This window comes from Gymnodraco acuticeps, unplaced genomic scaffold (genome assembly GCF_902827175.1).
Source record: "Gymnodraco acuticeps unplaced genomic scaffold, fGymAcu1.1, whole genome shotgun sequence".
Lineage (NCBI taxonomy): Eukaryota > Metazoa > Chordata > Actinopteri > Perciformes > Bathydraconidae > Gymnodraco > Gymnodraco acuticeps.
Genome location: NW_022990391.1, coordinates 860953 through 876147, shown reverse-complemented (window position 1 = coordinate 876147; position 15195 = coordinate 860953). Strand labels below are relative to the sequence as shown.

The 15195-nt window shown below is 41.3% G+C and overlaps 1 protein-coding gene across 7 annotated transcripts in view; it reads right to left on the bottom strand.

The window, feature by feature from the left end:
• Window positions 1-365: 365 nt before the first annotated feature.
• The window catches only part of LOC117551608, a 15268-nt gene continuing 438 nt past the window's right edge, over window positions 366-15195 (bottom strand). For 3 of the 7 annotated variants that reach the window (XM_034224534.1, XM_034224535.1, XM_034224533.1), the window contains exons 2-5: window positions 6642-6795; window positions 6118-6225; window positions 1542-1992; window positions 367-1364 (exon numbers count right to left, since the gene is read on the bottom strand). In XM_034224534.1, the coding sequence (XP_034080425.1) occupies window positions 1171-1364; window positions 1542-1992; window positions 6118-6225; window positions 6642-6788 (900 nt within the window). In that variant the 5' untranslated portion in view covers window positions 6789-6795 and the 3' untranslated portion in view covers window positions 367-1170. Of the gene's footprint in view, window positions 1365-1541; window positions 1993-3650; window positions 3827-6117; window positions 6226-6641; window positions 6796-11537; window positions 11885-15011; window positions 15163-15195 lie in introns of those variants that run through there. The other 4 variants (XM_034224531.1, XM_034224537.1, XM_034224532.1 and 1 more) reach the window with 4 other exon arrangements.

The following is a 15195-nucleotide window of genomic DNA, read 5'->3' as shown; positions in this document are numbered from 1 at the left end:
CGTTAGTTCCGGGTTAGCTCACACTGCAGCGGCCGCTCTAAAGTATTCACTGTCTGACTGTCACACAAGCAGCTGACACATATCCCCAGTTCCCCTTAAGTGAATGTGTGTCAGTCTGAATTGACGCTGTTTGGCATCACAACGCTGATATGAAAGTTTCTCTGGTATAAAATGGGTGATGTTAGCATAGCAACCGAAGCTAAACTGACTATCTTGACTACTTGTTGTTGCTATCCTATTGTGCCATAAGCAATTTTCTACAGGCACATTTTACTGGCGTATTTTTCATTATGATTCTACTTGTGATTGTCGGACATGACAACCTGTGCAGCCCATGTATTGATTCCATCCGATAGCTGCTATAATACAAAACAAAACGTCTGCCTCTCTCCACAATGATCAATAACAGCGAACGGATGGTCAAAGTAAGGCGCAAATAAACAGAATCACAAGAAGCCTGGTTAGTGTTGCCTGACTTTATAAAGTGTGTGGTTGCGTTCTAGTCACTTTGCTCAGCGCTACTGCTTGTTACAACTTTTATTTGCCGTACTCGCCTTTAACTGTTAGCTCAGGTTAATCTCGCCCCCCTCCGACATAAACGTGACGTATGCGTATGCGGTGCTTGCTTTCTAGAACATGTTTGGTGCTTGAAACGAACCGGATTCCAGAGCTTAGAGGCGGCTCCGCTGCGGTGTGAGCAGGAAAGAAACTGTGCTTTTCAAGCTCCAGCTCCGAACCGGCCCTGGAACCGTGTTGGTGTGAAAGGGTATAGATTCTCTATAGGGTTCAGGTCAGGGGAGTTTGCTGGCCAATCAAGCACAGTAATTCCATGGTCACTAAACCAGGCATTGGTATTTTTGGCAGTGTGGGCAGGGGCCAAGTCCTGCTGGAAAATGAAATCGGCATCTCAATAAATCTGTATAAAAACTAATACATCTTTGCTGCTAAATCGAGGGCAACGCCAACGTCGATGATGGGCCTAATACATTCAAATGTTGACTTCATTTACAATTGGAATGGCTATAGATTCCTCCTATAGAATGTGACATGTACTGTCTAAAATACATATGACAAGGCATATTAATAAAGTGTCAGAAAGAGTTGTGTTGCTTCTGACTGAGGAGACTTGTTCATGGTACAGTGCTCTAATACATGCTTTACCCTAAATTCCTAGTACACATAATCCAGCATGACATGATGGTGTGATAGCATTTTCCGGAGAGTGTTTTCATCTGGGCCCAGCCTCCACCAGCTCCTCAGCCAGCCGAAACATTTGGCTGCCAAGTAGAGCATTCCAGCACTGAGGAGAATCTTGACAAAGCTGACGCCACCACCTTCTTTTTTCTTCTTGACTGAATCAACATCTAGAAATAGAAATTCACATAACGTCAAGCAGCATTCATTTATATATATATATATATATATATATATATTTATTTCCTATATGAAAACATGGGCAAAGTAAAACAATAACATGCACATATACAACTACAATAATAGACTTAATGTCCCCTGGTTTTAATATTCAATTGTATTGAGACCTTGCTCACATGTAGATAATCCCAGACGCTCTGCTCTCGCTGTGGATCCACTGTAGTTCTGCATTATGTTGAACATTTGCTGGGATGAAGGTTCTGGGTAGTACATCTCTTCTATATCATTTGCTTGAACCACCTGTATATCTCCCCAGTAGTCTGTCCGGGAGAGAAAGGTGGTGAGGTCTGCCTGTGGGCTCTGCAGGGCTTGAATCAGTTCAGGGTGGATTTCAAAAGTCCTGTCAGTGCTGAACCTCCCGAAGGTAGCTCTGTCATGCTCCGTGACATACACTCTCTCTACCACCCTGGTTCGCAACTGGTAACTGACGATAATGCGATCTAGATTGATATCACCAATGTTAGCTTCCAAAACATAATTTTCCCTCACATATGTGGGGAGGTTGGCAGACCCTGGGTACGTATCTGTGTTCAGGTTGCCAACTTCAAAGTACAACACCTAGAGAGAGACAGAGATAGAGGGAAACAGAATTAACAGCTGCATTTGAATCAGATGGCTGGTAGAATAAAGGCAGGCTAGTGGACTGTTGCATCGAGTATAGATGGATGTATGGCTTGAAGAGAATAATTACTCAAGAGTTGTGGTACATGAACAACCATTTAGATAAAAAAAGAATCCAAATAAAGGGTTGCTCTAACTCTTTAGTATTGTACTTCAAGAATTGTGTGAGAGAAACAAATCTATAGAGCAGATTTTGTGATGGGATAACACCAGCCGCAACTTTAAATGTGTAGTTCCTGCTACAGTATCGGTCAGCAGGAACAGTAGATGCCAGGATGATAGACGCAGATTTACAAGCTGTTACGATCATTCCAGAGATGGAGGAGGGGTGAATTGTTGCAACCCTTAAATGCTTAGGCTCCCTGGTGCCAACAACAACAACATTGCTGCTAAGCCCACAATTGCAGATGGTGAGATAGAAGACTTACACCAGGTTACCCAGCAGGAAGTGCACCACCACCAGCAGGTGCAGAGCCCTCAACTGAGTCATCATAGTGTGCTTGCAAGCAGCAAACTCACAAGAGGTGTAACACCAAAGGAGAAGCCATCCCGTAAAGCCAAAGTTAAGTGGCCAGCACGAGTGGCAAGAAGGCATGGCTTTGAGCAGAGCTTACACCCCATCCTCCAGCACACCCTAGCAGGCAGCACTCTAAACTCAACCTCTTTGGCAGCATAGTCTGTGAATAAGGCAAGGAGAACTTTGGAAGGTGACCCAGAAAAGAATAACCCCATGCACAAAAGACAGACATTATTTAGTTGGTGAAGGAAAGGCGGTTTCTTCTGAGAACAGGATGGCCTGAATGGCTCTCTGGGTCCAGGAACCTGCTTGCCAATTCGACACTGCACCACCAAAGTGTACCATACAAGGTTTATAAGAACTGCCAAATGGTGCTGAAGCTAATCTGGTGATAGTTGCCTGGAAGACCCAATGCATCCCATTAGCATGGAGCAGAGTTGCAACTACCTTTAACACAAAAGAAAATACATCTTGGAGTCTAAAGGCATCGCTCTACTCAATGTGGAAGGGAAGGTTTTCTTCACTGTGATTGTAAGACCAGTTACTTCCTGTCTCATAACTACATTGACACCAGCTGCCAGAAGGCAGGGGTACCAGGTTTCACTGTCTGCATCGAGCAATCCGGTTAACACACACACACACACACACACACACACACACACACACACACACACACACACACACACACACACACACACACACACACACACACACACACACACACACACACACACACACCACACACACACACACACACACACACACACACACACACACACACACACACACCCCCACACACACACACACACACACACACCACACACACACACACACACACACACACACCACACACACACACACCACACACACACACACACACACACCACACACACACACACACACACACACACACACACACACACACACACACACACACACACACACACACACACACACACACACACATACACACACACACACAAAGAGAGAGAGAGACACACACAGAGAAAGAGACACACACAGAGAGAGAGACACACACAGAGAGAGACACACAGAGAGCGAGAGAGACTCCAGTTACCAGGACACTCTTCTTGGTTGAGAAGGCAGTGCTGGATTGCTGATGCGCTTGGTGATCTTGTTAACAGCGTTCGATCCGACAGCCCATTCTTCCAACAGTTGATCCTTTTCACAAGCCTGTGTGCCGTCTGAAACGCCCACATCAGGTCCTTGTCTCGTCTGCCACTCCACTGTGGCCTGCATGGAAGCAGAAGGGAAAATGTGTTCACCTGAATCTCCTGTTGACGTTCATGTGGGGTATTAGGCCTTGTTGGAGACAGAAGTGAATCTGGACAAGGTCTTAGGTGGTTGCGGTGGATTGTCCTAACTGGGCCGTCACAACCTTCAAGTCGGATCTTGTATGCAGGGATATCTGGAGAAAGACTGGATATGACAACAAATGGTTCTCGTACCCATCTGGGGGCCAGTGGAAGTTTCTCACCAATCTCAAGGCAGTAGTGGTAGAACAATCCTCTTTTTGTTATACCTCTGCTGGTCTCGGGTCTGTCTGAGCCTGGAGGACTTTGAGACGGTTTCATATGCTCGCAACAGAGTTATGTTATGTGCCTGGAACCATCCTTCCTGTTGATTGTCCTTTGGTGGCAAGGGGAGTTCCATAAACATATCCACGGGAAGTCGTGCGGGCTTGTTTGCTTGGACCAGCTTTGGATATGGCTAAATGTCCTGGAGTTGATTGGTGGGTGGAACTGGCATTAGGCCTACTATGCAAGGGTGAGATGGTGCTGATGGTGCTAATCAGCAGGGCTGGCTTGCTGGGGCCTGGCAGGGCATAGTTAGTGCTGGGCCCTGGAACGGCGTAGTTAGTGCAGGGGCCTGGCACGGCGTAGTTAGTGCTGGGCCCTGGCAGGGCGTAGTTAGTGCAGGGGTCTGGCAGGGCGGGGTTAGTACAGGGGCCCTGAAGGGCGGGGCTAGTGCCGGGGCCCGGAAGGACTGGGTTAGTGCAGGGGCCCTGAAGGGCGGGGCTAGTGCCGGGGTCCGGAAGGGCAGGGTTAGTGCAGGGGCCTGGCAGGGCGTAGTTAGTGCTGGGAGCTGGCAGCGCGTAGTTAGTGCAGGGGCCCGGAAGGTCAGGGTTAGTGCAGGGGCCTGGGAGGGCGGGGTCCTGAAAGGGACGATCTGAGACATAAGATGGTGCAAATTCTGAAGGTTTCTCATTTCACTAATTTCCCCTCCTCGAGTCCTCGGTCCTCCGGTAGCGACCCTGAAATGGATTTCAGCGCGCCATGTTGAAGGACATCTCATTTCTCTAAATGCACATTGAGGACCGAGCACCGAGCATCGAGGAGGCTCTCTGGAGGAGCTCTAACCGAGGAGACACTGATGGGTCCTGGATCCTCAGCTGATGTATTTCCGGCAACAGTGATGTTTCAAAGAGTCGTGACGCACGGCCGGATTTATCTCAGCCAATGACAGCTCTGCATGCATCCCCAGGGCCCAGGAGTTCAACACTTTTAATCTCAATCAGATCCGATCAGATTTTGAAATCCCATTTGTTGTGATCCAGGATCAGACAAGTCGGACACATTTTGTCCCTGGAGTTCAAAGCAATTCAGGATAGGATCACCCTGATCGAGATTACGACTTTTCAAGATGACTAGATCCTGAATATCAGTGCTTTAATCCTACAGATCGCCATCTAGTGGACATAAAAAATAATACAAGGAAGACAAGAGACCAGATTGCAGAGACATCTATTGTCCGCAATTACTTCTGAAAGGTTATGACAGATGATGGACTTTTTTTTGTTGAAGATATTTTTAATTTAATCTAAATTACATTTGTGAATGACAATCTTTGTTGTGATACTTTCATGAGCATAAACATTTATGTCATCAACATTTGGTTGAAAACAAAATAGGCCACCACAAACGTGAGCAAAAAATGAAAAATAAAATGTATTTCCCATGAAGGCTAAAAATTGTGTATTATTTCAGTTAGCAAACTTTGCCATCTTATTTATATTGAAACATATTTTTAAATAAATGGTACAGTACATTTTGCTCTGGTAATCCACTGGAAATCCACCCCTCTGGTGGGATCAGGATAATCCAGTTTTTTGGGATCAAACTGATCCCAATCCTGTGTTGTCTGTTTGAACTACCCGTTTTGAAGATTTGATACAGATTAAAGCTTGGATTGGATTTCCTGATGGGATATCAAAGTGATCCTAATCCTGTTTTTTGGTTTTGAACTCCCCAAAATCCAAATCTGATCTGATCAGATAGGGATTAAAAGTATTGAACTTAAAAGTATTGAACTTAAAAGTGTTGAGTTCAAAACTTGTAGGGTCCTACCTGCCATGCTCAATCCTGACACAAACTTAGTTAATGAAAGAAAGATCAATTTAAATGAATTTGCCTCCTCCAGAAGCACAGAACACATTATATGCCAGTTTTCACAAAAACTATACAAGTTTGAGTAAACTTGTTGAAGTGCCTTTTGTACAAACAAAAAACAACTACATCACTCACCTGTCTCTTACTCTTGCACCTTCTGTTCAGGACAGGCAGAAGTTCCTCCATATTGCCAAACAGGTGGAATCCGTAGATACCTCTCTCTGGTTGACAGTCTGACACCAGCTGTAGTAACACACTCTGGTCACTTTAGGTACATAAAGTCTACACATTCATTTAATTAGAAATGAACAATATTACTGCTGTAACATTAGCCATATATTCTCTTAAATTAAATTGTAGCCTTGCTGGGGACTAGTACTGTATGAGCAGAGTGGAATATACTACAGGCAATGACAATCAATATTATTATTTCTGAAATGGTTAAACAATATGTGTACTACAGCTAAATTGCTTATTACAGATTAAAAACGCATATAACAAGAGAACAATAGGAATAATTAACATACTACAAGGTTAATCAGAGCCAAAATGTCTGAATCTGAATCAGGTTTATTACAAGAAGGTTTTGAATTTGCTATGAAGTATAATGGTGCATAAAAATGGCTTACAGTTTAACGTGTTATCTAATCTATTCTTACCTTCATGATGAGCACAAAGTTAATAACCTCACAGGTCACACAGTGGTTGGCAAACCAGAACAGGAGCTGAAGGCCATGTCGTGGAGAAGGACGGCCAAACTCTGAGATCCTCAGCTGCTCCAGAGAGCAGAGCTGACGCTGAACCATAGTGGGTCTAACACACACACACATACACACAAACATATATATAAATATTTAAATATTTAAATATAAAAAGTACCAAAAGTAGTCATTGTCCATCTCAGAATAATATACAGTATATGATATGTTTTATAATGATTGATCATGAAAGTGTTCTCAAAGCTGGTAAAGGTGCAGCTAGTTTGAATGACTTTGTATACTGCAGGGTAGCTGGTGGATTTACTCCAGGTGGAACTAAAGTCTGATTTAACACTTGGTTATATTTATGCTGTGCAACAACATTCCACTATAGTTCTTCAAATCTTTATTCTTCCTCTTATTTCAACCAATATTTTGCCATTGAATAACTTCAGCATACTTTCAGCTACAGAAACCATTCAAATATTTAAATGTTCAGCTTTTTCAGCACATGATGGGAAACTTTCAACTTTTTCAAAACATTTTATACTTTTTGAAATATTCAGCTTTTTAAACTCTTTTTTTAACGTGGGAGGAACCTTCAAATCCTCTTTTACCTACACCTTACGCCAAATGCTACTCCTTCCACATACTTTCAGCTAGAGACTTTATTCCAACTTTAAAATGAACACAAGACCTTCAGCTATAAAACTTGTTCTTCGGATTTATAATATATTAAACACTTTTTGAGATATTTAACTTAGTTTGGAGCTTGGTAAAGAGGCCTTCTTCAGATTTTAACATTAGTGTGTATTGCGCAGCTCGTTGCAACACGTTCTCACTCCCAACCCGTCACATGTTGACGGACGGTCAGGGCCCCTCCCCGTCACTTTATTACGTACAGGGCAACGGGCAGGGCGTCCCATTGACTTGCATAGAGCTCCCTGAACGTTGGTAATAGACCATGGATGTATAATAAGAACTGGATACAGCGTGGGAGGCGGGGCCTCATTCATTCCTATGAGAGCTGCTCATTGGCGCATGATGATAAAATGGCCCAACTTTTGAGAGAGTGAAACGTCACAGATTACCCAGCATGCCTGAGAAGTACCTGTATGTGCACTCATAGCGCATGGGCAACTTTAACCAAAATGCTGGTTCACATCAAGCACGTCAATTTGCGTACACGTAACAGCACCGCACGTTCATGACAGCATGGTAATGATTTGTTATTATGATGGATTTGATATTAACCAGGCGGCAGTTAGCAGCTAGCGGATAGCTAGTAATTATGCTAATTTAAACATCAATCGTTATGTACTTTTATATTACGCTGTAACAGGATCTAGTGATATCCAACAGAGCTTCATTTAGCATGAAAGAATTATTGCAATGTATATATATATATATACAGTGCAATAAGCTTCTTAGTGCAATAAGAAGCTACAGGGACGTTAATCTAACGTCGGTAATATTAACTTTATTTAATACAACATTTACGGTACAAGATTTAATCATACAGCCCATGTAGTATAATATTTTACAAATGATGAATTACAGCAAACATGTGCAATATATCCATTATTACAGCTCCGTGGGCTGGCAGTAAGGCGATATGGTCTGTTCTTATTGTGCATCCATGGGTAAAGATAAACGCATGTAGTGCTGAACACGTAACATGAACTTGCCGGGCGGCGCGGTCCCGTGGGTTAGATGCACGTTCATAATGCAGAGGGAAATAACTCTCAGAATAACGTTATTAGGACATTATTACAACTTGAGGAACGAATGTTTTTAATAAGGGCTATACAAGTGTTCATACTGGGTAGTTTAAAAAAAATTATCCAACGATTTACAGACCACTCTTTCCCCATGTAAGTCAATGGGAAAAAGTGTTTCCGGGCCTGGCAACCAAACGGAAGTGTAGTACCGCCGTTTGGCCACCACGAATATTTTCATCTCAGTCCGGCGCACTTCCTGGGGGCTTGTAATAGACACGTTGGGATCGCAGCAAAATGGCGGTGAAATGCTCTCCGCAGATTCATTCTCACAGCGTTTATCAACCTTTTTCTTACTCAATATCAAGCCACACTGATTGTTTTTACTTCTTTATTTTAATTGAATAATATAGGACTTTTGTTGCCGTCAGTTATGGGGAGAGTAGGGACTCAGAATACTGAAATCTGTATTGTTTCATCATTTTTTCCTTCTAATTTTGTATTATTTTCTAAACCACACACTGTTATTTACTCAACAATAACACATAATTATCCTTGTGTGTATTTATTTGTTTGATTAATAAACACAAGTTGGAGTCCGTCAGGACAGAGGGTCGGAGCAGCTCATAGTAGTTGCTTTAGAGAATTTTACACCCGGAAGTAAGTATTCTCTCCTCTTCGCTTGACAAGCCCTGTGATAGTCCTCAAGCTCTGATTGGATGTTTGAGTGTGCGCCGAGGGTTACGGCGAGCGTCGAACAGCACTTGAAATGGGATGGAACCACGGCAGACTGTCCAAAACTGGATTTTAATGGCTCCACCCCGTCCCCCCCTCCCCCACCCCAGAACTACACATGTAGTAACTGTGTAGTAACTACACACTATTGTGTGTTTTGCAACATGTTCTATGGCACGTCTCTACTGGGAGTTGTAGTTTTAAAAGATGTTTTCGTATTTCCCATAATAAGAAGTTGCCAGTATTAAACTGTGTACATCCCTGGAGGTTTAGGGGATAGGAAACACTCAAATTTAAAACATGTAATTAATAAATGGGTGAAAATTGCTTGTGCCCATAACGGGCAGCATTAATATATACCCACATGCCAGCTAAGGTCAGAAGAGCTTTATTTAACAGCTGGTCTTATGTCTGTGACCCCTCCTGTTGTTCATTGATAAGCCTGAAACATGCACTTGTCAAGGTTCAGAGGCAAATTTTGCAAATATGGCAGTAGCCATCGATCATCTTAAGATAAGATATACTTTATTGATCGCAAGTTGGAAACATTTGCGTTACATCAGCATGTGTAACAGTTGTAAATATGCAGTGGTGTTTATTTGTAAATCATTTAGTATAATCACACAAATTCTGTGTTTTATATTTAATAATTCTGTGTTCTTTATTTATTGAATGTTCAATACCTGACAAGGTCGGAGATGAAAAACTTGGGTCGCAGGTTCCTCAACAGTGCATTACAAGACATCTATCAATATGTGTGTACCTCCACCATTAAACTGTCCTATTCTGCACATTTCTTATACTATCTACATACATCTTATAAGAGTATAATACATGTGTATAATATCAGTTAAAATAAGTGCTTAAACATACAGTAGTTAACATTGCAGGAAAGCAATATATTAGTACTTTGTCAGGCTTAATATTTATACCCCCAAAGCTTTTTCTTATTCAAAATAAGACCTTAACCTAAAGTATTCTTTAATGTTTAAATAAAGCCTTATTAGTTTGTCTGTCTGTGTCTCCTATTAATATCTAATAATAAAAATAATACATTTCAATAACATGCTTTAACCACCAGGTGTCCCTTTCTATCAGCTGTGCACCGTTATGGTGTAAATATACCAATATACCGATTGGATCAAATATAAAAGTCAGCCGAATTAGTATTGATACTGCAAGGAGACTTATATTGTGAAGAGAAATTGAAGATTTTGTTTAATTGCTGATATATTTATGATCCACGTCACATATTTAGTTTAGGCGGCAGTTCTTCCTGTTTGTCTAGAAGTCTTCTGATCAGGGCTCTATAAATAAAGAACTACGGCAGATATGTAATATTTAATGCAGCCGAACCGTGTATTACAATGCCGTTATGTGATGACCTCCAAAGAGAAAAGGAAGCAAACTTGGAATAAAGTATTATTTTATTTTTATTTTTTTAAATGTTTTCGGATTTCACACCAACAGGAAGTCTGGTTAACTAAAATGTCCGTGCGGAACAATACCCATAGATCCGTGGGTGAATAATGTCAATCACCACATTACACACATCCCTTCACATTTACATTTTAATTTACATTGAAGTATTTCGTGAGGCCTTCTAAAATGTTTTTAAATATAATTAGGGTTGAAGTAGTGTGTAAAGTGTGCCTGGCAACGCAATCGCACAACAGCACGTCCATTAATTCCACAACCACACACATGGATTAACATCAATTTAATACATTAATGTAGCCTTTGTTTCTGCTAAAAGAGGTGTCGACCAGCTGGGGCAACAAGAACATCGGCGAAATCGAGTGTGACTATTACAAAATAAATAATTTTTATATTAATATTGACAATAACAACCGACCGTCGGGGAGCGTTCTCATGGCGTCTATTATCAACGCTGTGGGAGGTCTATGAAGGTCTATGAGACGCCCTGCCCGTTGACAACTGACTCAAGGGGTACCCTGTACGTAATAGAGTGACGGGGAGGGGCCCTGACCGACCGTCAACATGTGACGGGTTGGGAGTGAGAACGTGTTGCTCGTTATGTCTAGAGTGCGTAGAGTATGTGGAGGAGTGCTTGAAATTCGGCCACATTTTTTTTTTAAACTTGCCATAATTCCCAAACCCTACACTCCTTGGACATCATATTTCATGAAAAACGTAGGAAAACCTCTCCTACATTGACAAATTAAAAAGAATTAAGAAAAAATATTAAACAAAATGCCTCTTGAGGGCATGAAGAGACAAAAACTCCACCTAGCTCCCAATAGACTCCCATGTTAAAACATTTTGGATCTTTCTTCAGACTAGAGAGAAGTAAACTTTAAACAAACTGCTCCCATCTCCACATTTTACACACAGAAAAAAACAAAAAACATATATCAGTTCATTGGGGTTCCCTGATGCTCACTTTCTGGTCATTTTTTTATAGGAGCCATCGTTTTTGAACAGGTGGCAAAATGGTCAGATATAATCCTCAATGCATTCTTAATGGTGCTGCAGTTGGTTTCCATGGTGTTGCTGGGCAGATTGGGGCCACACACCTGAGTGACATCATCTAATCAGAGCAGACATGCCCACAGACAGACTGGTACACACAGACACACACTGGAGGTTTGTATTATTTTTTTTCAACAAAAGTTAGAAATGCAAGAGCATTGCAAGAGCAAGAACAATTGAAAGGCTCTCCTTTGTCCCGTCCTGGGAGAGGGATCCCTCCTCTGTTGCTCTCCCTGAGGTTTCTCCCATTTTTCCCTTTAAACTGTGGGTTTTCTCTGGAAGTGTTTCCTTGTACGATGTGAGGGTCTAAGGACAGAGGGTGTCGTTTTTCTCACACTGATATTCTGAACAATCTGTGCTGTTGTATTTGCTGTAAAGTGTCTCTACTGTAGGCTATTTTTATTATATGTACAGCAATTTGGCTCGACCAAAAATCGTTTATAAATGTGCTATATAAATAAAACTTGATTTGATTTCACTGCACACCTCCATGGAAACCTTTGATCTCTGGGCTCACGTACACAGGTGTTTAATAACGTAGTCACCATGGTAACCTTTGATCTCTGGGCTTACACACACAGGTGTTTGTAAACATTCATTCACTACTACTTACATTTAATATCTTTTCATTTCATTTCAAACCTTTATTTAACCAGATTGGTCCCATTGAGATCATAGATCTCTTTTTCAAGGGAGACCTGCAGCATATAGGTTCCACATGAAACATAAAACAATAAAGGACATCATACATTATATTTACAGGATACATTTACATAGTTATAGACATTTACAAGTGCCCATAGTATCAACGAGCATTTCATTTAGCCTAGCTTTAAAAACATGCAGAGGAAAGAGATTGCTCAGTTTCAATTCTTGCTGAAGATTGTTCCAAGCAAGTGGAGCTGCGCATAAAAGCTGTCTTACCTAAGACAGTCCTTGCTCTTGGCACATCTAACAATACTACATCATGCGATCTCAGACAATAGCTGCTTGCAACTCTCTGTGTTATCAGAGAGCAGATATAATACGGGAGTTTACCCAACAAAGCTTTATAAATAAACGTGTACCAATGACTGAGCCTCTTTACAGTAAGTGATGGCAGACCTGCCTTGGCATACAGGGTACAGTGATGAGTAAGTGCTTTACAACTTGTGACAAATCTCAGTGCGCTGTGATAGGCAGCATCTAACTTGTTCAGGCAATAGGCAGGTGCATTCATATACAACAAATCACCATAGTCCAGCACAGGTAAAAAGGTCACAGAGCCTTTTCCTGGCTTCAAAAGAGAAACAGGACTTGTTTCTGAAAAAGAAACCTAGTCTAACCCTCAGCTTTTTAAGCAGGTTATTGACATGAAGTTTAAAAGTAAGACAATCATAAAGCCAGATACCCAGGTATTTATAACTAGTAACCACTTCAAGTACTTGTCCTTGCATAGTAACAATATCCAAAACAGGCTCTGGTGTCTTTTTAGCTTTAGAAAGAGCATTACCTTGGTTTTATCAACATTTAAAAGAAGCTTAAGCTCAGAGAGCTTAGTCTGAATAATGTTAAAAACAGCCTGTAATTTAACACCAGCCTCCTTAATGGAGGGACCTGCACAGTACATCACGGTATCATCAGCATAAAAATGTAAAGTAGCTTCATCCACATTTTCACCTAAACTGTTGATATATATGGAGAATAAAAGTGGACCTAAAACAGAACCTTGAGGAACACCATTAGCAATGTTTAACCACTCAGAAGACAGCCCATCAAAGTGAACACATTGGGATCTTTCAGAGAGGTAGTTCACAAACCACCCCACTGCAAGGCTGGATATGCCGATACTGAGTAGCCTCTGCTTTAAGATGCGATGATCGACGGTATCAAACGCTTTGGAAAGGTCAATAAATAGAGCTGCACAATTCTGCTTATCATCTAAAATACTCGTAATGTCATTCACCACTTTCATTGTGGCAGTGATGGTGCTATGTTGTTTTCTGAAGCCTGACTGATGTTTAGACAGGATATCATTGTTACATAAAAACTCCTTTACCTGTTCACTCACTAGGCGTTCGAGCACCTTCGCCAGAACTGACAATTTAGAGATTGGCCTATAGTTATTTAAAATAGTTGCCTCCCCTCCTTTTAGCAAAGGCAAGACATAAGCTGACTTCCATACTTTTGGAATTGCATTTGTGCTGAGGGAGAGGTTAAAAAGAGTAGTAAGAGGAAGAGCAATCAAATCTGCAGCTATCTTTAAAAAGAAAGGTTCTACGTTGTCCGGGCCAGCCGGTTTCTTAGGATCTAGCTTAGATAAGGCTTCATGAACAACATTGACAGTAAAAGGAGTAAAACTGAAAGGGTTTTCTAGACCACATTGTTCAGAGTCACGGATTGGGGTGTTCACAGAAGCAGAGTTAGTCACAGAATCAAACATAGAACCGCAGGACACAAAATGCTCATTAAAACAATTTAGCATAGTGGCCCTGTCCGATATAGAGCCAGATGCTGTGGTAAGGCACGGAGGTAGCTCATTACGGATCTCACCGGTGGATATCGATTTAATGGCTTTCCAAAATTTCCTAGGATTATTTAGGTTTTCTGTGGTAACTGACAAATAGTACTTCGACTTTGCACTTTTGACATTTGAAGTGAAGCTATTCCTTAGCTGCCTAAAACGCAGCCACTCTACCTCTGAGCCTGAATTCCTAGCCTTTGCCCAGGCCTTGTTTCTCTCATGAAGGAGACTGGACAGATTAGCAGAAAACCAAGGATTGTCTCGTCCCTTCACTCTAAATGTACGCAGGGGTGAATGTCTATCAATGATCTCCATAAAACCAAGATAAAAATAAGACCATGCAGTTTCTACATCAGCACACAGATCGATTTTTCCCCAATCAAACCCAAACAGGTCATGCACAAAACCCTTCAGTTTAACTCCTTCAGCCTACTTTCAGCTACAGAAACCATTCAACTATTACATTATTCAGCTATTTCAGGACATTGAGGCTATACATGTTGTTGTTTATACCTTTTTTAAACCTTTTCTTTTAAATATTAAGCTTCTTCACTATTTTTCCTCCTCTTCCAGTTTAACATTTCACTTTCAAGTTTTCAACAAAGTCATTGCAATGCATTTGAGCTGTAACAATTTGATTCAAATCATTTAACTTTTCTGCATTTCTCTGCTAAGTTCAGCAACACACTGACTTGGTCTCTGTAGCTACAAGCAGCTACAGAGACCATTCAACTAATAACATATTCAGCTAAATTCAGCAACAAATGTACACAGTTTACAGCATTCACACGCATTTTCTGCAGGAAATGCATTTTTTCATTAATCCAAATCTGTAAAGTAACTAACGGTATAAATGTAGTGGAGTAAAAGTACATAATTTACCTCTGAACTGTAGTGGGGTAGAAGATACGAAGTAGCACACATGTAAATACCCAAGTAAAGTACAAGTATCTCAACAATGTACTTAAAGGTGGGGTAGGTAATTCACTTCATAAACACTTTTGTTACATTCCATGGAATGCTCTTAAAATCCCGATGAATGAATACATTAAATGCTTTGACAATA